Genomic DNA, 23,976 nt, shown 5'->3' with positions numbered 1-23,976 from the left:
TGAATTTGGCTGCTTGTTTATGAGTACGTCTGTGCAAACTATATATAGAGAGCCACATAAGGTTTCTTCTTGCTGTTAGAAGGAATCAGCGACGGGCTGGATTATGTTCTTTGTACTTGTACTGGGATAGCACACTTTGGCAGTGACCAGTCTTGTCATTTTTAGGCAGTGAGTCTGTCACTGCCAGGGCATTTTCTTGGATCCATTCCTGTCCTCGAGCAGCTCAACAGTTGGAGTGCGATTGGGAGTGGAGTGGCATGATGACTGTAGAGGCAATGTGGCTGTGGAGGATGATACTGGCATGTCCAGGCTCTCCATGGAGTCAGAAAGGGTTCGGTTGGTTTCGTGCTGTGGACAGAGGACATAACGGTTGGGGTGGTGGACCTCCACTGTGGTCACAGACTCCAGGCCTTTCAAGCAGAGAGGGGATGAGCGTCCAGTGGGGTCACGACCACCAACGGCTCCGAGCTCCATGGAGGACTCGTCCATGTTCACGTATAGAATCTCATCTGGATCTTGTGGGTCTGGCAGATCCTCAAGGGCTTTTTCGAGCTCACAGCGCAGTGACTCGAATGATGGACGATCTTTTGGGCTCAGCAGCCAGCAGGAGAACATCAGGGAATAGCTGGAGGAGACAAAAGAATGTTAGTGGAGAATGTACTGTTAGCATGATGACAGTGAACAGTGACATTTAATATCCCATGGTGACCAAATGTTTTTATAGAAATAAGCAGTTCTGCATTTCTATGTAATTTATTTTCCTGGACAATACTTTTAAATATCGGATAATTTCTAATAATAAGCTCTATATTTCCCACTTGATCTTAAAAGGTCCGTTTGGCTCATGTTAAATTTTGGTTTATATTTTAATACATTCCGTGTTTAAAATCCTCTTTTTTCCTCACTTCAGTTTTCTGTGCAATTATGTATAATGTCAGTGTGGCTGCTGTAAAAGCAGAAAGACTGGAGAAGTCTTTAAGCGTGTAGCCTTGGTTGAGTTATGGAAACAGGGTACTTCTATTGGAGATTATGTATCGGAATTTCTGGAGCGGGACCACGCCTCCAAACACGCTCCTTCCGGTTGTCATCTATATAGGTTCCCCCAGTTCTGCACGCTGTTCATTCCCGTTCACGTGCCCCACCCTCCCTCCCTCCTTGTTCTCAATTCTTTAACTTCTTCATTTCTATGTAGTGCATGGGGATCTGCCAGGCCCCTTCGAGGCCTTCCCCAAACCGCAGCTCAATTCATGTCAAAACATTCACTTTTACCTACTAAAACGCTCTCAAACCTAAAATGAGGATGTGGGCCCAGCTAGTGAAATGAAAAGGGAAAAGATTTCATTATCAGCAAAGTGTTTTTTGTCAAGGATACTCACATGCTGTCCAGACAGTCTGGAGGCTGCTTGAGACGGTTTCCTTGTCTCAAATAATCATAAATCTCACTATTTTCGACCCCAGGGTATGGCGTCTGACCCCGAGTGGCGATTTCCCACATGGTGACTCCAAATGACCACTAAGAGGGAGCAAGAGAAAGATGGAGAGGCGTACAGGGAAATAAAGAGAGAGAGGGCGAGGAAGGGTTTAGCATGAATTCCTGTAGACTTTACACACCTTGTCACACATTAGTGAAACATGAGTCTACACTGGTCAAACACTGGCTATGGAAAAATATCACAGTCATGTTTGTCTTGGATTTTTGGACATCCTGCTTTATGAACAAGCACTAAAGAATGCAGATCATTTTAAGTGCTGCACTGTATAAACACAACTGCACATGTGCATGGACACTTAGGCCCTTAAAAATACTGTATATGTCATTAGCTTACCAGCTGCTAAAGTTGATATCACTCACAGATGTTGGTCAGGACATATTTATGCATATTTATACTGACATTTACAGATATTTTGGTAAATAATTTTGTCTTCATGACCAGCTGGTATGCTTAAGCAATGTATAAAGTACTTGTTTCTGAGTACTTCAGGTCTTCTAAAAAAATTTGACTATACAGCTTTAATTCCCAAAACACATTGTTAACTGTTTGAGAAGGGGTATTTTTGTTCCCAAGCCTCTCTAATACTGAAAGCCTTTGCTCTGTATTGTAGGGCACACAGTAACAAACACACAGAAGATGAACTTACCACATCACTCTTTGTGGTGTAGACGCGGTCAGCTAAGCTTTCAATGGCGATCCATTTTACAGGCATCTTGGAGATCCTGCCCTGTCTGTAGTAGTCTCCATTGTAGATCTTCTTGGAGAGGCCAAAGTCAGCTACACATACATTCATATTCTCATTCAGCCTGCGAAAGGGCATTTAGACATGAGCTAGAGTTATTACACTTGTGTTGGTCCTATATATATTGAACAGTATCTACATATCGACAGTCTTATTTAGGTTTAACATCCAAAACATTTGTTTTGTACCACTCATAAACTGGCAAGGCAAGTTTATTTATATAGCACAATTCAACAACAAGGTGATTCAAAGTGCTTTACCGAGACATTAAAAAACAAAAACAATAGAAAGCATGATTTAAAATTGATTAAAAAAACAGTAGATAAAATCAGAACAGTAGATAAAATCAGTAGTTAAAATATAAGTTTTGAAATTTAAGCTTAAAAGTGTGGATGGCAAGGCTTGCTTGCATCATTAGTCTTTTATTCTAGCAAAAAAGAGACTAATGCCTAAAACTGACATCTAATAGTCATGTTTAATATTAATCAAAGTCTGTAGTTCTTGCTTTACTTCTTTACCGAGATCTTCTCCAACCATTGTATGTTGGATAAAAAAAAAGGAAAGGGAAAGAGCAAATGAGAACACCCACAGGAAGTGAAAGAGCAAAATGCAGAAGCAGAGATTGTGCTTACATGCAGTTGCGGGCAGCGAGGTCTCTGTGGATGAAGTTCTTGTTGCTGAGGTATTCCATTCCCCTGGCAATATCGGTCATGAACTTAACCAGCATTTGAGATGGGAGGTACTGCAGGATAATACAGAGAGAAATAAGTTTTGTTTTTGTTTTTTGTCTAACAAAGCTGATGTGTACTTTCTGTGCAATAGAGGGCACCAGAGCCCATCGTGTTTCAAGTCTGAATGGAGCACTCCTTTGCTCCAGATACTCCTCATGTGGAAACAATAGAGTTCAGCTCCACTGTGTTCTTGGAAACTGTGCATGGGTGTTTCAATACTGTGTATGGATCTTGTTTTGATTAGGCTTGTGTTACCCAACTTCGCTCTTCAGGGACTTACTGCGTAAGTCAGTTTAAAAAACCAAAACCAAAAACCAAAATAAGTATTGATACGTAACACTTCAAATAAAGACTTGTGTTTCCATAATCTCTGACTCTACGTGTTGCCGGAAAAAGTATGGGTGGAGACTTGTTTAAGAGATCTTTGAATCTCTGTTGAACTTTGGAACCCATTTAGCTGACAGACATGTGAACCTATTAAGCTGTTAAACTGTGTGGGACTGTATGTGTGCATATGCATAGGTGACTGTGAGTGTGCATGTCTGTTGCTGATTTTGTGCATTTGTTTGCTGTAATCAGACTAACCACAGGACAGTCTCCCAGCCTTGAGTATAGCAGATAACTGTGCAGATCTCCATGTTTCATATACGGCAGAATGACCACAGGGGAGGGATATCCTTCACTCTCCACAGTCTGTAGACACACACCTATTAAAAAAAACAAAACACAAAAAGAGCTTAGTATGCACAGAGACTTCATGCCTGTTCTGTCTATTCAGAAATTAACGTCATTTTACTTTTAATCCCCAAAGTCTTGACTGTGTATAAGCGTCTTCATCTATGAAGAAACAACACACAATAACTACAACACAAAGGATTTATTCTATGGCTCTGTTTTCTTTGGCTCTTACACAGAATACACAGTATATCGCTAACATTTCTCTGTGAGTTTTCTGGATCGTCCTAAAAAAACAGCTGTATTGAGCAACAAATGCCTCCAGCGTTTTCAGTTGGATGCAGACAGAAATTTCAAAACCTAAATGGCTATGTATCATTAAGTGTAAATTAGAAAAAACACAACCTTTTGCAATTCGAAATTGCCAACTTTTGACATGCCAAGCAGCAAAAATGCCAACTCACCAAGGAGCCTCATGACATTGGGGTGGTCGAACTCTTTCATGCAGGCAGCCTCTCGGAGAAAATCTTCCATCTCTGAGCGTGTGCATATAGCAACTGGGGAGAAGAAGGTACAGAGGTGAAGCCACATCACCCATATGTTACTCAGTAGGTAATGCATGGCACTAAAACCAAAAGGTTGACAGTTTGCAAGAATAAGAAATAAACTATTTGAGAAGGCCTTTTGACTCCCTGGATTTATTTAACTGTGAGTTTATGCATGTCAGCATTTTTAACCACTGAAGTTGTTTACATTTTTCAACTAGAGTCCCTCCATAATTTAGTTTTGAAAAAAAATATCTAAAAAAAATTATACGGGGTAAAACTTTCTCTTCTGCCAATATTTTCTAAAAGCTGACTTTGTCCGTTTTCTGATGAAAACTGAGATTATTGCCCTGAACACTTGTAAATTTTTGAGAGGATAAGAGGCTGCTTATCAAATGCCCTGTGTTCCAGAGATGAAGGGATTCATTGTAGTGATTGCTGAGTACTTTTACTGTCTACTCACTTTTCATAGTCTTGACAGCGACTTTGAGAACAAACTCTTCTTGAGTCAGCAGCCCTTCCATCACAGAGCCAAACTCCCCTGAAGACAGAAAAACGTAGTTTAAAAAGCAATTGAAAATCACCACTCATTCATTTCTCAACTGTAAACAGTTTATACAACTATTAAACAGCAAACCGCTTTACTATACAAATATATAACATATTTGTCTGACAGGAGATAAGTAGAAACCTGCATTGGTGCTATGGCAGACAAGTCTATGAACATGTACCAATTTTGATAAAGAAGTGTTAACAAAGCCTGTGATTAAATATATGTATATTAAAAAAACAACAAAACATCGAGCACTACCTTCTCCCAAGGTCTTTCCCAGGGTTAATTTATGTCTGTCCACCATCACATCTTGGAGCTTCTGCTTCAGCTCGTCGCTGATGCCCAAGCTGTTCACTGAAGAAAGGGGAGAAAAAGAATTTTAATGCTGCTTAGCTGCCTGAAGCAATTTAATTAACAACACAGAAATGAGAGAATAACAGCCTGAGTTTGCCAAACAGCCTCGCTAGCTTTCCCAAAACCGCAATGCATGACACTAAGCCAAAAACAAAGTGTTTACTTGTAAAACTCCCCCAAAATGAGCATTAGTCTTTCCAATTTTAATCAGTTTGTTAGTAACATTATTTGAAGTTGCATTCAGATAGTACATTATCTTTTTTATGCACTTTTTCAGGTACATGTGTTTGTTGCAAGTCTAACATAGTTTTATGTCTAAAAGACAAAACAAAACCATTAAAAGTGAATCAAAATGTTACCAGGACCTAATAAATAATATAACATACTGAAAGTAAAAGTGCTTCAATTACAATGCAAAAAAGTGCAATATTCTTTAAAAAGCTCTGTTGGGAATATGTGACCCCAGTTTTGTTTATTACCCTTTTCTATAAGTCTATGTGATCCTGCAGAGACCAGGTTGGGTTGAGGGACACGAGGTCAGAGGATTAGGCTGGTTTAAATACTCACTCCACAGCTGGCTGTCATTGAGCAATAGTGGTAAGCTGACTGCGCTACACATTTTAGCTCTGTTTTCACATCTGGGCCAGGATGTGACAAGGCTACAACATGCTCAGAGATCCCCTCCAGCTGCTGCTACACCATCAATCTGTCATGCATTGGACAACAATCTACTCGGTCTTCGGGCATGTTCCAACACATGCTGGCGTGACCAGCTATTAGCCAAGGCTTCTAACATCTAGAGCTTCGGGGTTTGACTCCACTCTGAGAACTGGCTGAAATTACCGGTCAGTGTCCACAGCTTTAATTCTGTCCAAATCTCTCCAATCTGATCCTTTCCCTTTTACCCAGTGCAACTTTCTTCATTCACTCTGAGTCTATAATATCTCTTCATCTCTGTATCTTGGCCCCTCTTATTTTACTCACTGAATAGTTTTTTTCTCTCTTTTCCCTGCAGTTTTATCTTACTCCTGGCCTCTTTGCAGCTATTGCAAGCTGAGACTTGACCACGAGGACTAAAATACTGTGTGTACTGGTTACAATGGCAAGACAGGTATATCAAATCACGAGGACTCTCAGGGACTGCTGGCTGGGGAAAGCACACAAACTACTGCTTCTATGATGCTACCAGTTTGAGTTAAATGGCACTGTTACTTTATTTCCCAACACCACATGCCTTTTCCCAATTTGGAAATGTGGAGCGGTTATTTTAACTTGTTTTTAACATCTCCAGTATCAAATTAAATGTAACTTTAATTTGCTTATCTGAAGAGTCTAGTTTAATTTTGATGTTCATGCTTCATTGCACAGGCCATAACTTCATTACTACATTTCCTGCACATCTAATTAATAGGCCTATTAAAAGACTGCCTTATGTGATATAAAATGCTCACTGTTGCTATGGTGTATGTCAGCTGACTGAACTCTCCAGGGCTATTATTACTGTGGGAAATGAATTACCTGTCAGTGCATTTCTGGCTTTGATCAACCAAAACAAACTAAAGATGTTTTTCTTGCTTTGAAATAATGAGAATAGAGCTGTAATTGTGTGACGCTTTTCTTCCACAGAACTGCTGGTTCCTGTTATGTCTCTTTCTTTAAGGGCATGTTTGGGCATGCTGTTAATAAAGAGTACCTATTTCTGCCAAAAGGACAGCTGGATGCAAATACAGAGTATCAGCTTTCTGCCAAACATGGCAGACTACAGAGGAACTCACATGTTGCTTCTGTAGTCCTACGGCTGTACGAGCGGCGAGCACGGTACCTGACCACCAGCTCTCCACTCTCCATCATGGGTTCAAACGCCTCTCTGTGAAAGGATACATCACAAGAAACAGAGCAAAACACAAAGTCAGGTCACACCAGTGAACAAAAGTGAAAAGATGGATTTGGGCTACATTTCACGAAGCTATTTTTAGTCTTTCAAAACAAATGTTATTGCTTTATATAAATGCTTTAGAAGTGTGCAAGTGAGGCAAGCGGGCTGAGACCCAGAAAAAATTGAAACTTTTTGGTTTGGCACAGTCACTGAGTCCCTCCCTTCCAGCCACAAGGAGCAGTAACACCCTACGCACCCAAAGCGCGTCTCCTTGCGCCGCAGCTTGGCCACGTAAACAGCCAGGAACACAGCTATGGACACAGCACCGGTAATGGCCATCACCACATAAAACCAGTGCCAGGAAAAGGCTGGGGGCGATGATGGACCTGAAGGAAAGGGTGTGGATGGAGACAGATGAGCGTTTAGTAGTGTAGGTCTTGTAATTTGGAGTGGGGATTTAGAAGTTTAAAGCAGTAATTAAGTTATTTTATCAAAGAAGAAAGAAGACATGATTTGTGTAAGTTATATTAGCTAGATGACAAAAAGCATGCTAAAATATACATGCTGAATTGTTGGGAATAATGGTATGAATCAAGTGAAGAAAGTGACAAAGCAGACTCTTTAAGCTAAATCAAAAAGTCCTTCTTTTCCTAAAAATATAGTCATTTTCTTCACTCTAGAAATACTTTGCTGTGCCATTTCCCACACTGAAATTTATTCTCCAGTCACTGCCACAATCTACTGCTGAACACTCACAAACTCTACCCAGTGTTTACAACTTCTCTTTCTTTTCATACTCATCCTCCACGACTTTGCTTGCTTGTTTTTCTCCTTTCATTTGCCATTTTGTTGTTTGAACTGTCTGTCTAGCTCTGTTAGACAAAGCAAACAGAGATTCTCACTGCTCCTGCCAGTTATAAATATTTATGATTCTTCTCCTCATTCAGCCCCATACCCCTCTTCCCCTTTCCCTTCTCTGTGAGATCATCTTCTCTTTTTTTTTCTCTTCGTTCCCTTTTTTCTCAAAATACACAGTGAAACAGACTAAGAAGAAGTAGTCCAGTTATGGAGAAAGAAACATGAGCTCACTTCCACTATCACTGTCATTGTGTGCTACTCAGAGAGGTGACAGAAGAATGTTTGTATGTGTACATAAATCCAGTCATTGCTCACCTCTAAATTCACCCATTTCTGCTGGTGTAAAAAATAGAGAGCACGTGTTAATATTTTGACTTTTTAAAAACAGATCATATCAAGTATATTTTAGCAACCACAATTTCATCAAACGAAATCATTGCTTTATAAGAATAATACGTTAATCACACCTGTTGCAATGAATTACGATTTTGTTACTCACCAGGAACGTTGAGTGTCAGAGTCTGAATGGGTGCCCAGGGTCCTTGACCCGCCCCTGTATAGGCACACACTCGGAAAGAGACATTGGACAGGGGGACAGACAGATTGATTGCGAACTCAGTGCCCAATCCGGTATTGACGACAACCTGAAAGAAAAAATCGGTCTGTCATTATTAAGAAAAATGGACATTTTCTCCATGCATTTGTAAATTTAGCAACTTTGTTGACTGTGAATGTGTTCCTTACCTGCTGAGTAACAGGTGTGCTGTACTCCACCATGTAACCCTGCAGCTGCCCATTTAGTTTTCCTGATGGCTGCTCCCACATTACTAGTACCTCCGTCCCATTTAACTTAGCAGTCACATTAGCTGGTGGATTTTCAGGCACTGAAAAAGAAAAACAACAACGAAGCTCTGAAGCATCTCAGTTTTCTCTCTCCCTCCTGCAGACTAGGATTGCTCAGTTTTCCTGTTTATCCCTCTGTGTTACCTTGCCCACTGGTAGGTGGAATTAATCAGTGCATCTGGGAGCACCCGTCCACTTAACTTGTGTCTTTCACACAATTTGTAATGACTCATGGAAACAATCATAACAATTTTTATTTATAATTATTGTAAGTGTACCATCAGTACTTTAACTGTGTGCTAAGTGGCCTGTGTCAGGCGGACTGGAGTTAGCCAGGCATGTGTTGTTTTGACAGCTTAGAGCCTCTAGGGTGTGGATAACTCTAGCAGCTGGAAGGAGAAGATGTCAAAGAATGTGGAGAATTTGGCTTTATTAGGACAAAAAGGCATCTGAGGGCACCGCAGACAGGGGTGATTAGTCAAGTTCAGAAGCTGCTCGGGTCTTTCTTTGTCATTATGGTTCAGTAAAGTCCTGTGTCTACTTCACTTCACGCAGTTCCTTTTCTGTTGGCCATTCCTGTTATTGTTTTATTCATATTTATCTGGCTTTGTTTTTGGCATTTGGGAGAAGAGAGGGGAAAAAAGGCATCTGGCAACCAAAATACCCACTGGAGAGAAAATCTAGCTGAATAACATGCTAGAAATAGTGTGAGGAATTTATGCACTGTGTGTCTAGTGTGTGTGTGTGTGCGCATATGTGACTGATGCACTGTTTAGGACAGAAAACCAAGAAAACTTTCAATAAGAAGAAGTGAAGGCTTATTTCCTGTGTTAGTGTTTAAAGCTTACTTTGTGTTTGCTTCTCACTCTTGGTATGCTCCCAAAGTCACACAAACAAGCTGGACACCCACACACACCCACGCATGAGCTAAGTCACCGTGCGTTTGGGAAACACAGCCCAGCCCTATGGATGATGTTATCAGGAAGCGTTTGGCGGGTGATTGTTTCCACATGTGGTCCTTATTCTTCCTGCCAGCGGCAACAAAAGCAAACTCTAAGTCAAGTTTGTTCCAGCAGTTCGGCTCCGCATTTGCTTAATCATCTGTCGGACTTTCTCTCTCTGCGTTCTCCACCTCTTTGTTGCCCATACTCTTTTACTCTCCTTCTCATTTTCTCTCTTTCCCTGACTTCTATCCAACATAATTCCATCATCTTCTCTCCAAGTTTTCTTCTCCGTCATTGCTCGCCCTGTTTTAATGCCGTTCTTTGTTCATGGAGTGGCGAGTTCAAGTGAACAGACATGTTGATGTAAAATGTAAGATTAAAAAAAAAAAAAAAAAAAGAGTTTCCCTTGGACAAAAATAGTTAGATTTGCAAACTTCAAAAAAGGAAATGAGATGTTTATTTGTGCTTTTTCAAAAATGCCTCGTGTTTTTTATTCTTCTGAAAGAATGAAAAGCAAGCCCTGACTTGGCAAGAGATTGAGAAAGAAACTCTTGAGCCACAATTAGTTCACTACAGCAAAGGTTCAGATTTGAATCCACAGCAGACTTACTGTTTCACATCCTGTTGGGGTGAAGAAAGTGTCAAATGATCAGATTTGGAAGATTTTGAAAAGTTGTTTGAAAGCAGGGATGTGACTCTTTCCTCATTCTTTATTCTTTTTTCCATTCTTACAGGCTGTAGGCCCTTTATGTGGTTGAACATATGTATGGAAAAAGGTCATCCTTAAGCCAGAAACTGACTGGTTCCCATGCATGAGAACTAGGAAAGCTCTACACAGGAAACATGTGCAACACAAATGTTAGTGTCATCAAAAATGTCTTAACTTTTAAGGCCATCCACCTTCTTTCAATTTAACAGCACAACCGACTGCTGTCTGTCTGGGAAAAAGAGTCATTTAATGCTTGAGAATGCATTTTTGTTGGCAATAGTATTAAGCAGGATTAAACGTGACACGTGTGCACATTGGGGTATGTCATCATGACTCACTTCCATTGGGACAGTGAATCGGGCTGTTCTGTGACTGTTTATTACATCTCTTTGGGGGTACAGACTGACGTTATGCAAGGTGTGTACAGAGAATCAGGACTCCATTAACAGCCATTTAGTTTCTTAGTAACTGATTCTTTGTTTATTCTGTCTGTGTGTTTGTGATTTTTTTTTTATTCTGGGGTTCTTTTCAGACAAATAAAATAGACTTGTGGTATGTAAAGAAACGCAATAAATGTAAAATCTCATCTCATCGCAGCGTTAGGATTAGCGGGGTGACATGGGTCGACTCGCTTCCTCTCCCTCTGACCAGCCCTACCCCCTCGTCCTCCTGGGAAAAAAGTAGACTGGGAAAATAGCTAGATGAGTGTTTTCTCAAAGCACCCGCTTCTCCCATTTTTTTTCTGCTCTTCCATCCAGTCCTTCCCTACTCTCACCACCACCACCACCACCACTTTTTCCCTTTTTCCCACAGTGCCTCGCTCTGTGTTCTGGAAAGGAAAATCACAAGTCAACTGAGGTTAAAAAAAGGGGGGGTGGAATGAAAGATGAAGGAGTCAAGCTGAAAAACTGGATTCAGAAAAACTTGTTCAGCTTGTTCGGGGGTGCAGGAAATCACATCCTCAGCAATGTTTGTTGGATGAGGTAGAAAAAACTGGCTGAAAGATAAATGAGTAAAAGCAAGCCCAGTTCATCTGGAGGAACCAGATGAAGGACACGAGACATAAAGGGAGAGAGAGTTCAGCATATATGCACAATTTATGAAGGATTTAAGGAGGCAGAAAGCTACAGAAGGCTTCAGGCTCAAGAGAAAAACCTTGTGGGAGTTTGTCAGAGACTTCAGCAATGAAGCACATGGAAAATGTGGAAAATATTGGTGTGCTGTAAACAGCCAAACTCTCTCTATTGTTCTCTAACTCAGTTTACCCTTAATGCCTCTTGAACTATTTTTCTCAAAAGCTAAATGTTATGTTTCATATGTTGTCATTTTTTTCCTGTGAAACGAAATGAAGATTGCTTTAGCTCAAAAAAAGAACTGAAAATTCTGCTTGTTCGAGGACTGCTTCCCTTTTGCGTCTTCCATTTATGAGAAAATGAGAAATACTGTGTTTACAGATTACAAGCAGCTTCCCTCATGGAAACCCCCAATCACTGCTCCTGTGGCATGTCTCCTCTCTCCATTCCTATTTATCCAGGGATACAGAAAGCATGAGCTGGCATGGAAAATCCCACCTCAGTCTAAACTCAAACACAGGCTAGCATTAGAGTTTGGACAGAGTGCAGCAATCCTAACTGAAGCCTTTCAGGAGAATTTAGCATCTACCTTCCTTTTCCCCATCACAACCTTTTCTGTCCCTCAGCGCCAGTCAGCCTTCTACTTCAAGAGTTTATATTTAAAGCTGGGTTCACAAGGGTACAGTCACTCACATCTGGTAACCTTCATAAACACAGACTAAGGAAAAGGGGCACAGTAAGGAATATTATGACTAATGGTGCACTGTAAACTAATTCCCTAACTTCATGTTATCAGAATTCAGAATAAGTCTTGACTTATAATGATCCAAGTTGAAAATAATTCAAAAGACTCTGCAGGGAATTACATCCACCTTAAAATAGATCCAGAAAAAAGGGGTCGTGGGGCTAAAACACTGAACTTTTGCCAGCTTGAATTCTAGACAAGACAGAAAACAGTCAAAGTGACTCATACCCAAAGCATAAGACAGCAATGAAACACAGCTGGAGTATATTAACTACATCTTAAACATAACATAGTATCAGATATGCAGACCTAATAAGTGAATTAGACTTAAGTCAGAGTTCCAGACCTATGAATTGGGCTTTAATCTACTTTGTCATCCTGGAACAGAACAGCTAGGCCCTGTGAAGCCATCATCTTTATTATTACTGTTTTAGTCCCATTGAATAGGCTTAGCTGAGAAAACAACACAGCACATGTTCAGTGTGACTGAGGACATCATTCTGTTAGCATATACTTGCACATTTAGCAGTAAAAGTATCCCGCTGGCATTTGTTTGAAATGTACTTATAGAAAAATGACCCTTACTACAGAACAAAAACACCATAAAAAGCAACTCAGTGGTGTTTTTGTTACTGTGTAGATTCTGTCCTGGTCTGGTTACAGTTCACAGAGCCTTGACCTTGAAATACTTATGAAGAAATAATCTCACACGCAGCGACATAAAAAGATGCGCACATCCGGACAAGACATCCTTGGTGAAAACAAACAACTCTGCAAAACTAACCTCCTTCTTTGGTACGTAGCTCCACCCAGGGAGACCAATCAGATGGGCCTTGGCTGCTATGGCAGGCCACTCTGACAGCATAGAGGGTGTGAGGCTCCAGGTCTTTGATGATGTGTGAGGATCGTGGCATGGACACAGTCTGATTATGGATCAGCTGATGTGGGCCTGCTATGATGGACTCTCCTGAATGTTTGGCCTGGAACATTAAGATGACAAACATTATACTTTGTATACTTTGTAAACAGTGGTTCCTAATAATCAGATTTACTGGTTTACGTGCAAACAAGAAGATGATGTGCTGTTTTTGAGTCCAAACAATGACTGAAAACGATATAAGGAGAAAATAGAAAATCCCTTTGAGCCATGCCAATCTCTTTAACAAATCAAGGAATTTCTGTATGCATCTCTGTGCTTTGCTTGTTTATTTAAATTTCTTCACAGACAGGCGAATTGGTTGTGCAGACAAAATGGAAAAAACTGAATTATTTTCTGCAGTTTCTTAAGCTATTATTTGTTGCTGCTGCTGGTGGTGGGGTCATTAAGTGTTAATTTTTAACAATGCTGTAAAATGTTCCTTTGCTGCTCTGAACAAAAGCCAAACTCAGCAAGGTAGACTAAAAGCAGAACCCGCCAACCAGACATCACAGGCAGAAACCTGCTGTCTCTGCAAAGTCTTTATGGTAAACACATTTAAAGAGGAACACTAGAAAACAAAAGCTTCTTTGCAGCAATTTTATAACCACATTAAAGTTGCTGGTCTAGGCCATTGTTCTGCAGCATTGTTCATTATCAACAAACTTGTTTGAGATGGGTGGAGTTCACAGGTGGAGTTAAAAACATTATAAATAATATGCCTAAAAATGAGCAGCCACACAAACATGTTTGTAGCAGGTGCTGATGTGTACTGTTTTACCATATAAAGCAGGAATGGGTAGAGGATGAGTTATGGCAAGAAAAGAAAAGCAAAATCTCTTTAATTTAAAACTAGGCTAGCAAAAGGCTCTGAACTAGAGAATTAGCAAAAAAAAACACCATGAGCAGTCAGAGGTCATGTGCTATAGGAAGCTTAAGTCTTTTTCCTTATGGCATGAGTTAGACATCTGAGGATGTCTTCAGTTGCATGAATGAGGAGAACTGTATGAATGTGTGTGGGTTTGTAAAAGCTCGATGAATCACCGTCCAGCCTGCAAAACAAGTGTGTTTAATCGAATAGTACAACTCAGCCCTGAGTCACACTCCAGCATGCATTCCCCCTTGTATGGCTCAGACCCACAATACCTGCTGTCACTGACCTTTCCTGTTTTCTTTTAACAACTTTCTCCACGCCTTTCTTTCCTTCTTTCTTCCCTTCTTTCACCTCTCTAAACCACTGCCTTTTCATGTTTCTCTTCACTACACAAACAACCGTTAAATTCAGCTTTTTGCCCCATTCTCCTGAAGTAGGCCCCTTTTCTTTTTCCCCTACAAGGGTAAAGGGGTTAGAGAGAGATGGAGGAAGGGAGGGGGCAATAGTATCAAGAGGTATGAGGGGCAGCTTTATTAGAACCAGACGTTTAGGGGTGGTGCTGCAGTGTTCCCTTCTCCAGGAGAAAATTTTCCTCCTCTCAGCTATGAGCTATAACGGCCTCAAAGCATGATAGTGGCAGAGAGACACTTACAGAAAGAAAGAGAGGGAGGGAGCGGCCCTACATAAGTCCAAGAGGCCACTTTCCCAGAGTGAAACATGACCCACTGGTACATGAATAAAGCAGGGAGGGGTAGAGGATGAGTTATGGCAAGAAAAGAAAAGCAAAATCTCTTTTCTTTAAAACTAGGCTAGCAAAAGGCTCGAGAATTAGCAAACAGAGGAGTCAACGATCAATTGTTAACAGGTAGAAACATCAAACAGCTGCTGTGGTTATTCCAGCTAGGGTTCTTCTGAGCTAGTTGTGCTATTCACATCTCCCACATTTACGTCTAGTTTTTCTCACCTGAACAGAACAGTTGACTATCTGGTAAGTACCTCCGAAACCAGGTTCCCACGATAAATGAAGTGCGGACTGAGTGATCTCTACAGCTCTCACATCCTGAGGTTTGTTGGGGAGAACTAAACAACAAAAACAACCCCCAAAATTAAAGATGTAAACATAATTATATGCAGATAAACTAGCAATGGCTGAAGTGACACTGCTTTCATGGGCTGACACCTACCAGTGATGGTACCAGATCGGGAGCTGGCCACACCCTTACGATTCTGGGCCTCACAAGAGAAGGTGCTGGTCCTGTTCAGGCCTGGACAGAGAAATACTTCAGTATGCTGAGTTGCATGTGATGTCAATGTGAGAAAAATATAACTAGAGTGAGAATAGCATGAGGGTAAAAGTTCCCATTCAGTAACATCCTCTGTTTGTCAGTAGTATTAGGTAGTAGGGTGCTTCTTCCTGAGAGTGTAATGGTCGTTAATCCAGGAAAGACTTACAGATTTTACATTTTGATTTGTGGTGTAAAAAAGTGAAAAAATGTGCAGCTGCTTCAGCTTTGGCAAGACAAGACAGTGTTAAAGTTTTATACCTTATCTAAACATTTCAAGAAATTAACTTTATTCCATTGTGAACAATGAATCTTAATGTGAGTAAATACAAGCAGGAATCAGGTTTACTTGTTGCACATGTTTAAGCAACAAAGTTGACCAAAGCTGTGTACTAACACAAATAAAAGAGAGGAAGAAAGAGCAGGATAAAAAAAAGTGTAGTATGAATTTCAATATCAGTTACTATAATATTAAGTTTGATCAAGCCAATAAAAAGCCATATAAAGCGTAGGTGGAGATTTGTTGATATTCAGGTTGAAAGGCATCAAAAATGTGCTTATTCTGGTATAAATCATAATATTTTTAGGACTTGGATGTAGTTTTGATTAAATAATTTTTTTCTCAATTGGCTACTATAACCAATATTATTTTCCACAAGATCATCAAAAAAACCCATTTTGGTTTTAACTGCTATTTGACGTAATTTGAGGTTTGGTTTTTCAAAACTGCAGCTTCATGATAAAGCAAAAGTTTCAGGAGTTGCAAATGCTTTTTGCTTTGTAGGCTGGAGAACAAAGAGTGCAGCCTAGCTGAAGTCTAGGTGCAATATGCTGAGCTGCTGCCTTCAAGAGGAGCTGGGGCTCCCGTGAAGGGGGAAAACAAGTATGACACACTGACATTCAGCAGAGAATGAGTCCTCTGACAAAGTGACTCACAGCGTGCTCACACATTGAGCATTTTGTAATGAAACACAGGCCTACACACACAGACAGACAGTGAAACATGTGACATTCAAGTTTATCACTGTTATCTAACACCCCAACATTGTCAATAAGCCACAAGCTGAGAGTGACAGAATCATGCAGTGTGTTTGTCCTGCGCCGACGGCACCATGCCCCCATTGTGCCGTGGCCGGAAAAAGAACAGGGGGTACGATCCTCGCTGGCTGTAGTGAGGGGTTGTGAGAGGGGAAAAGGAGGGAGGGGAGCGTGAGCTGACCACTGGCTGTGTGCGACAGTGAACTGCTCATCAAGCCAGATTGCGCCACTTGCTCGTGTCTCCTTCCTTCCTCATCAGAAAACCACAAAACAACATCCTTTAACAGCTGGAAATGTCATTATCTGTTACTAGGAAGAACCTCATGATCCGTGCAGTATTGACCAACAGTGTCAGCTGGGAAAGGCAGTGCGTGGCTTTGGTACTTTTTTTTTTGCTAGACTAACATTTTCTGTGAACAAAGTAATAGTATTAGATTTCTCAACTTTCTTAAAAGGAACTGGGATTGTGAATACTTTAATGGTTCATGAATAAGCAAAATGGTTTAGAACTGAAGGAGAAATGAAACTGATAATGAAGTTGAAAGCGTTGACTTTAGCAGGGGAGTAAACCAAATCAAAATCAAATCAAATCACTTTTATTGTCACATCACATGTGCAGGTACATTGGTACAGCACATCTGAGTGAAATTCTTGTGTGCGAGCTTCACAAGCAACAGAGTTGTGCAAAATACAATAATGTAAACAAGCAAAATACAAGAATGGCTACATCTGAAACTAATAAATATATGTACAATATATAATAGTATATGCATTATGCAACATAAATATGCAACATAAATTTATTTTGATGAATAGATTTTTTTTGCCCAAGACACAATAAAAAAAGAAAAAGAAGAAAGAAGAACAGTTTATGAGGACTTCTCAAATCATGAAGCCACACATGTATGGCTCTTGGTTTCTTGCTGGTTGGAATGTTCTTCATTCCATTTTTCTTTATGGGCTCCTTGAAAGATTATTTGTGTTTGCCTTGGTTTGGATCTGTGGTCTGCCAGGCCAGCTGTCCATACCAGAGTTGTGAGTGTAGGTTACCATCAATCGGGTCCTAGTCAACACCATGAAGCCTGCTCCGATGAGTCAAACCAGAGCCTTCAACTGAACTTCAACCGCTCCTTACTCCTCCCTTTTTCCTTCTGACTCAGCCTCCTCTGTTTTTCAGCCTACCACTGGTAGGCTAGCTGGCAGGCATCTGTAGTTTGCATTCAAGCAGCAACAGAATCCCCCTCCTTTATCTCCTTCTTTCTTTTATCTCCTTACGTCCTCTGCACATCAATTTTCCATCTCCGAATTTCCCAATTGTCCTTTCTGTGCTTGCTGCTCCTTTTTACCCACAAAACCACAAGGCATGTCCTCAATGGATTCACTGGCAATGTGCCAGCCTGGCTCTCTCTGGGGAGGGTGGTTATTTGGTAGTATTGTTTTGGCCATGAAAGAAGGATTTGAAAGTCTTTCAAACACAGGAGATAGTTGCTATACAGTTTTTGAAGCAGGTCATTATAACCAGTCTAAATAGATTAGATTCAAAAACTCAACTCTGAACCACAACTTCTTGAAGGAGGACTTTTTACTCGTCTAATATTTAATTTGCATATTTTTTTTTTTACCTGCAGAAATTAGCATTTGTAACTCATTAATCATTTAAGTAATTAATCTTCTCAGTTTTTAAAATGTGAGGACCCACTTCTCTTGCCACCGTGTCAAGTTTGGGGAGAATTTTTTCTTTCTTTTTTTAAAAACTTTTTTTAACTTGATCATTTGTTATTGTTTTTATTTTCTCCTGTCCATTTCACTGTCAGTGCAAAATGAGGATTTGAGAAATCTGTTTGTTTAAACTGGACTAACTAGGCTGTTGTGCTTGACTGAGTAAAACATGATACCTGTGAGGTTGAGGGTTGAGGGTGAGAGGGCCACTGGATCCGTCAAAACATTCAGAGGATGGCCATCCTGTAGCCAGATGACCCTGACTGGTTCAGGAGGCCCGTGGGCTGCACAGTGAAGGCTGAAGGAGACATTCGCCACGACAGTCATGTGGTAGGGCTCCAAAGAAAAATGAGGAAGGCCTGAGAAAGACTTAGCTGAGTCAGGGTCTCCACTCCTTTAAACAATCCAAATCTATAGACTTCTGTAGCTGTGGTTGTTTAATAACTCACCTTCCAGCTGAATACCACCCTCATCAGAAAAGGTCTCATTGCTTCCTGATCGAACAGCACATTTGTAGTAGCCCATGTCTGGGAGCTGGACTTTCTCAATTCTGTTATGTATATAAAGAGGAATATTTTCAAAGGTTTTGTAAAGAGCAAAAAATGTCAAAGCAAACTGGTAATACAGGGAGCTGATGTATACTTCCTTTCTAAATTTAACATTCAGTCAAGCCTGAATAAAATATTTCAAGTTACAGCAGATTAGACAAATGTGATTTTCCTTGGATTGCATAATTTCTTTGAGAATTGATTTCTCCGGTTCCCTACTGAGAGTGGAAGTCAACATGGTGACATAATCCAGCAACAGCCCTGTTTGAGCTAGAAACAAGACGGGGTGGAAGAACAGGAAATAAACACATTTTTAGACCAGGTGTGACTGCTTCACAATACATAATCCTTAAATCTTAAAACGAAAAGAAACTTCCACATGTTAGCAGTCAAAACTGCATCCTACCTGAGTGTGCTTATGATAGTCCTACTGTTGCTGCCAGTGAGAACTTGGTACTGATTATTTTCTGCATGCTCCAGTGGCACACCATCTTTCAGCCAGATCACATCAGGGGACTCCACGTCCTCACTCCCTTTACCATTCAATTTGCACTGCAGTGTAACAGGTTTGCCCAGTGAAGAGATGACAGTAGTGGGACTCTTTACAAACTCCAAATCTTTGAGAGAGGAAAGAAGCAGAAGAACAGGTTAGCATTTTTCAAATGCAAATTTTTTGCAGTCCAACTGCAACTGAAAACGTATCTTTAAAGAACAAGATTTCCCACTCTTCTCTTTTCTATAGAATCTGTGCAGCTACAAACTGAGCGTAGCATTACTTCAGACAATGTTTAGCTTTGTCTGCAGTCTTGTTATATCAACTGATAACAGCTGATCTCAGTCCAGCCCAAAAAACCTACTGCTGGCTCAGATGGTACCCTTCTGTGCATTCTTCAGGCAGATATCATACAGGCAACACCATGTCCTGCTCCTGCAAGCTGCTTTGCAACCCACCGTGACCCCCAGTGCCTTCATTTCATCTTCTGCTTGACCTTAATGTGACGTATGTTGTCACTTTGTTGATGCTTGCTTTGAGCTGTACATGTTTGTCTTGCTGTTTCTTTCATAGGACATAATTTTTCTACCACAAACAGTCATTACTAGAAATGAAAGGTTCACTCTTTTTTTTGGGCTAAAGTGGTCCTGACTCAACTGTGATTGTTCTGCATGCATGCGCATGACACCTTTCAGTAGTTTAATTCACATAATTAGATTAGCTACATTAATCATGTCATCTATCCAATATAAAACAAAAATAAAGAAAATGCCTAAGACAAACTCCCATAGATTAAGGTGAAAGAGTCCAAACAACAATTCAAAACCCAAAGATATTTAAATCACAGTGACACAAAACACAGAAAAGTAGTAAATCTCCACAATCCACAAGCAGCAAGTAGCAAATTTTGGTTTAATAAATGTCTGGAACATTAAATCATAAACAGAATTGCTGTTGTCCTATTAATCAATCAGCTAATATGTCCAGCACTAAAGTCTTCACTTGATTCTGTCTGATAAATATTTATTGCTTGTGACAGGCTTACTTTTGCAGTTGCCAGGATATGATAACCCGAGCTTTTGAAAGACTCTGGTTATCTCGTGCTCCTACTGATAGTGAAGCTGACCTGAGAAGGGCAGCACTGATACTGAGACAAAGGCTTCTTGTCAGAGGAAGGTTGCCTATGTTGCTTAAACAATGTCTGAGAACTGAGAGCCCAACACAAACTAAACGTAATTATAATCACAGCTTCTTCATAACAATATTCACAGACCTGCAGCCTATAGATGTCTGATGTCAGAAAAATGTTGAAAACGGAGGATCATTCTTTCTTTTTACCTTCTGAAACTTTCAATGATAATGAATTAGAATACGTAACTTAAAAACCCAGATTTTCTTTAAACCATCAAACTGGCAAGCGCACATAAGATGTGCACAGATTTGTGATACAAGAATTCTTTTCTTTTTTTCGCAGTATCACATAAAAATGCAAAGCATCCACTCAACCAACCAAGCCAAGGCAACTCCTTGTAGATAAAGAAAACATAAATCATTTGAGGATGAGCAAACTTAGTTTTCAGAGCAAGAATGAAAAAGCAAGATTTTCTCAAGCTTGTCAACACGCCCTCCTCGTCTATTTCATGGTCACCTTTCAACCTTTGACCCTTTACAAAGACCCCAAAGACCCATTTCACTATAACACATAAATGGCCATAATTCAACAACCAAAAACAGATTTAAAATGCACCTTTTTGCAGAACTTATTTTACTCTTAACTATAACATGTCTTGACAGAGTGTGTGCTTCCCCACCTCTTTGTCTCTGTGTGTTTTCTGGCATTAAAAGTCATTCATCCCTTTATTTTTTAAGCTTGGCTGAGCTCTTTCAATATTCTACGTGACCCTGGCTTTGTCCTCCTCCCCCTCCAGTGCATTGAACCAAAAAAGCCTCATTTTCTCTCTCTGTATCTTTTTTTTGCTGAATTCATATAATAATAACCTTGTAAACATTTTACAAGATTGCAGACAGACAGAGAGGGGAGGCTACAGACAAACTGTGTGTCTCTGTTTGTGTGTGGCCTGTCTCCACTGATTCATTGGTGCCTAACTACTTCATCGCCTCCCTATTGTTCCCCGAATTCCCTTCAGGTCCCCCACTTTTTCCCTGATCTTTTCTTTCCACCCTGCCTCTACTCCTACTCTCCACTCTGTGAGAATGCTCAGATGTTAAATGTCATTGGTTGTGCACATACCAAAAATGTCTGACACAGTCTTAAGCATTTATCCTCCTCTCCCTCCCTGCTTTATCCTCCTGCATTTTTAACAGTGTGGAATCCATTCACTGCCGCGCCTTTGCCCTTTCTCCTTTTCATGCCATTCATCACTATACATTTTGCCACCTCCCCTCCAAACTCTCTACTCTTGCCCTCATACCCCATCCATCATTGGATTGGAGTCTGAGTCAGACAAGCTCTGACTCACAAACCAAAGCATTTGGCCCCCTGAACCCCTCCTCATCCTTCAGATCCTCACATCCAAATAGGAACTGAGACATCCGAATAAAATTCTCCATTCTTCACATCGGTGTCTCGTAATCTCCCTGCCTGCTAGTCATACATATACTTAGGGCAGCTGCCCAAGAGACAGAGTGACCGCAATTGTCAAAACACATAAGCTGACAGGTGGACGTCCATGTAGGGGATACTGTTTTCATCAACTGGGTGCAATTGAAAGTTCCCAAACAGTCAGTAAAGTTTGTTTTAAAAGATAATTAACATACTTTTGAAATGATTCTGTATAGTGTAGAAAGACTATTTTCTTAAGAAAGCAGAAATTTGGTTTTCAGCTTTCATCTTTGGCGTTCAGCAAACATTCTCTTTGCTGATTATGATTCACCCATGTCTCAAGATATTTACATTAAATTCCCACCTTTCACTTGTTTCAGTACATCTATCAAATTCCAAATCTTGTTCGCTTGAACTCCCAGCATGAATAAACATTGATCCCCTGATTTCAGAAACATTGCCCTTGAGCAGTTAGTGTTACTGGTTGTTACCTGTCAGGTAAAACTCCCCTTCACTTACTTTGATTGTATCATAATATAATAATAGTATACAATAATATCAATCCTTTACTTGCTTTTGATAACTTTTTTATGTTGGCCAGATGTTGAACGCCCCTGCAGCTGTGGTTAGCCAAAAACAAATTGAGTTAACGAGGCAGAGAGCTGACTGTGCTAATTGCTCTTTACGATGTTTCCCCCTGCACACAACTAACAGGCATATTGGGTAAATAAAAAAGTTAAACCTTACCTGTCAGCGAATCTGCAGATGTTGGTATCCAAACCGAAAACATGACGGTGAGAATCACAAACGACCATTTAGACAAATTCATAGTTTCTCTCGAAAACAAATGACCTCGGAAAAAGAGCTTCATGAGGAGAAGAGTCATCCTGGAAACATCACCAGACTCCATTACCGCATCGCAGCAGCTCAGAGATTCAAAGTTACGTTTTGCTCTAAAGAAAAAGAAAAAATTTCTCTGACTTGGCAGGTGCTGAAAATGTTGAGTATCCACAAATCAAGACCCAAACAAAGCGAATCCGAGCGTTTCAGTTCCCCATTTTATGAAACATGCGGTTAAAAAAAAAAGTCTCTGAATTGCCACAAACTCTTGAGTTTCCCTTATCCTGTTGCTTTGGTTGGTCTCAAACGGAGCAGGGCTGTCTCCATCAAAAACTTTCATCTACCATGAAAAAGCGCACAGCAAACGACGCTCTAAACTTTTCCTGTCCAAACGAGAGTCTATTTCTAGCGATCAAGAGCATATTTTTAAACCAGTCTTTCCTGCAGCCGGTTGTCCAAAGTATCCTGCCTACAGGTTCCCTGCGACTCCAGACATTCCCCTGGCTTTCTTATCCCTCTCCCCCTTTCAAACACGATTCAAATTCCTCAACTCAAGTTCTTTCCACCCTCCTCATCCTCCTCCCCCTTCTCCACAGTCTCCCTCCTTTTCTCAAAGGATGTGAGAAACTCTGCGGCATGCTGATTGTCTCGGCCCAATCTCCCATTCGCTTTTTAATTACACAGGGATGCCCAGAAGTTGTAAATGTCTCCGTAAATCAACCGTTTCGCGCTTGAAACACTGTTTAAAACACAACCCTGTGCATTTCAGTGTGTGCAACATGACAGCAGCATGTACATATAATAAGAAAGCATAATGTTACAGACCTGCCTTTTTGATAATAAACTTTTTTCTTTTTTTCCTAAGAAAAATATATATTTTTTAATCGCGCTTTCAAAGTTAATTGCTTACCCACATCTATTGTTTTTCTGTATACTGTTTTATAATAATTAAAACATATAAATGTTTAACAGTACTACTATTAAAATACCATATCCAGGTTTAGCAGGTTTTGTTATTAATTCTTCATTATCTTGCTGCTGTTTAAAACATTTGAACATGTCGATTTGTTATTCCAACCAGTCAAAAGCAAACGTGATGTCAGCAAAAACGCATTAACGCATTACAGAAAAATATTCAAACTATTTTTGTTTGCATTTACTCCATTCTACACAAACAGAGTCACCATCACGATGTCTGGGAATTTGTTTGAAAATCCGGATTCAGTCATAACAATTTGAAGCACTCTCAGCTGTAGTCTAAATAACTGCGGCTTTCCTTGATTTACATCTAAGTTACTGTTGTAGATCGCGATGTCTGAAGTGTGTTCTGTGTGTGCGAGAGGAAATGCTTCTTGCTGCGTGAGAGAAGTCCCTGCAGGGTTCTCATATTATTCATGAATGAATTGATCTGCTGTGTATATTTCTGTTTTTTTTTTTTCTTCTTCTCTGAAAACAATGAGATGGGCTGGAACTCAGGTTGCGAAGAACTCAGTCCGACTGCCCCTTTAAGAGTAGCTCTGCGGACAGTGTTGTGTTCCCAGGGTTTTTAATGGAGACAGAG

General features: G+C 40.3%; 1 protein-coding gene across 2 annotated transcripts; it reads right to left on the bottom strand.

The window, feature by feature from the left end:
* On the bottom strand, positions 1-23,024 carry axl (AXL receptor tyrosine kinase). 2 transcript variants are annotated; one of them, XM_005745044.2, is made up of 20 exons: positions 22,323-23,024; positions 18,926-19,136; positions 18,421-18,521; positions 18,148-18,330; positions 15,116-15,196; positions 14,896-15,011; positions 12,926-13,121; positions 8,572-8,711; positions 8,327-8,471; positions 8,143-8,160; positions 7,226-7,355; positions 6,869-6,960; positions 4,998-5,093; positions 4,650-4,727; positions 4,106-4,198; positions 3,552-3,673; positions 2,868-2,977; positions 2,140-2,299; positions 1,377-1,513; positions 1-625 (listed from the first exon to the last, which is right to left on the bottom strand). In XM_005745044.2, exons 1-20 carry the CDS (start codon positions 22,483-22,485, stop codon positions 178-180), a joined length of 2,820 nt encoding a protein of 939 aa, XP_005745101.1. In that variant the 5' UTR covers positions 22,486-23,024; the 3' UTR covers positions 1-177. The 2 variants fall into 2 exon arrangements, with proteins under 2 accessions (XP_005745101.1, XP_005745100.1); XM_005745043.1 differs by having other exon boundaries at positions 8,143-8,163; positions 22,323-23,023.
* Between the last annotated feature and the right edge of the window lie 952 nt (positions 23,025-23,976).

Source organism: Pundamilia nyererei, unplaced genomic scaffold (assembly GCF_000239375.1).
Source record: "Pundamilia nyererei isolate P.nyererei 1_Seehausen unplaced genomic scaffold, PunNye1.0 scaffold00152, whole genome shotgun sequence".
NCBI classification, from domain to species: domain Eukaryota; kingdom Metazoa; phylum Chordata; class Actinopteri; order Cichliformes; family Cichlidae; genus Pundamilia; species Pundamilia nyererei.
The sequence above is the reverse complement of the archived record's forward strand: the minus strand, read 5'-3'. Positions and strand labels throughout refer to the sequence as shown.

Excerpts from the sequence above, each read along its gene's own strand:
- axl (XM_005745043.1), bottom strand. The coding sequence starts at position 22,485 with ATGGAGTCTGGTGATGTTTCCAGGATGACTCTTCTCCTCATGAAGCTC. Across the intron at positions 18,522-18,925 it reads ACTATCATAAGCACACTCAG|AATTGAGAAAGTCCAGCTCC; the intron begins GTAGGATGCAGT and ends TATACATAACAG. Across the intron at positions 15,197-18,147 it reads CTCAACCCTCAACCTCACAG|GCCTGAACAGGACCAGCACC; the intron begins GTATCATGTTTT and ends TTCTCTGTCCAG.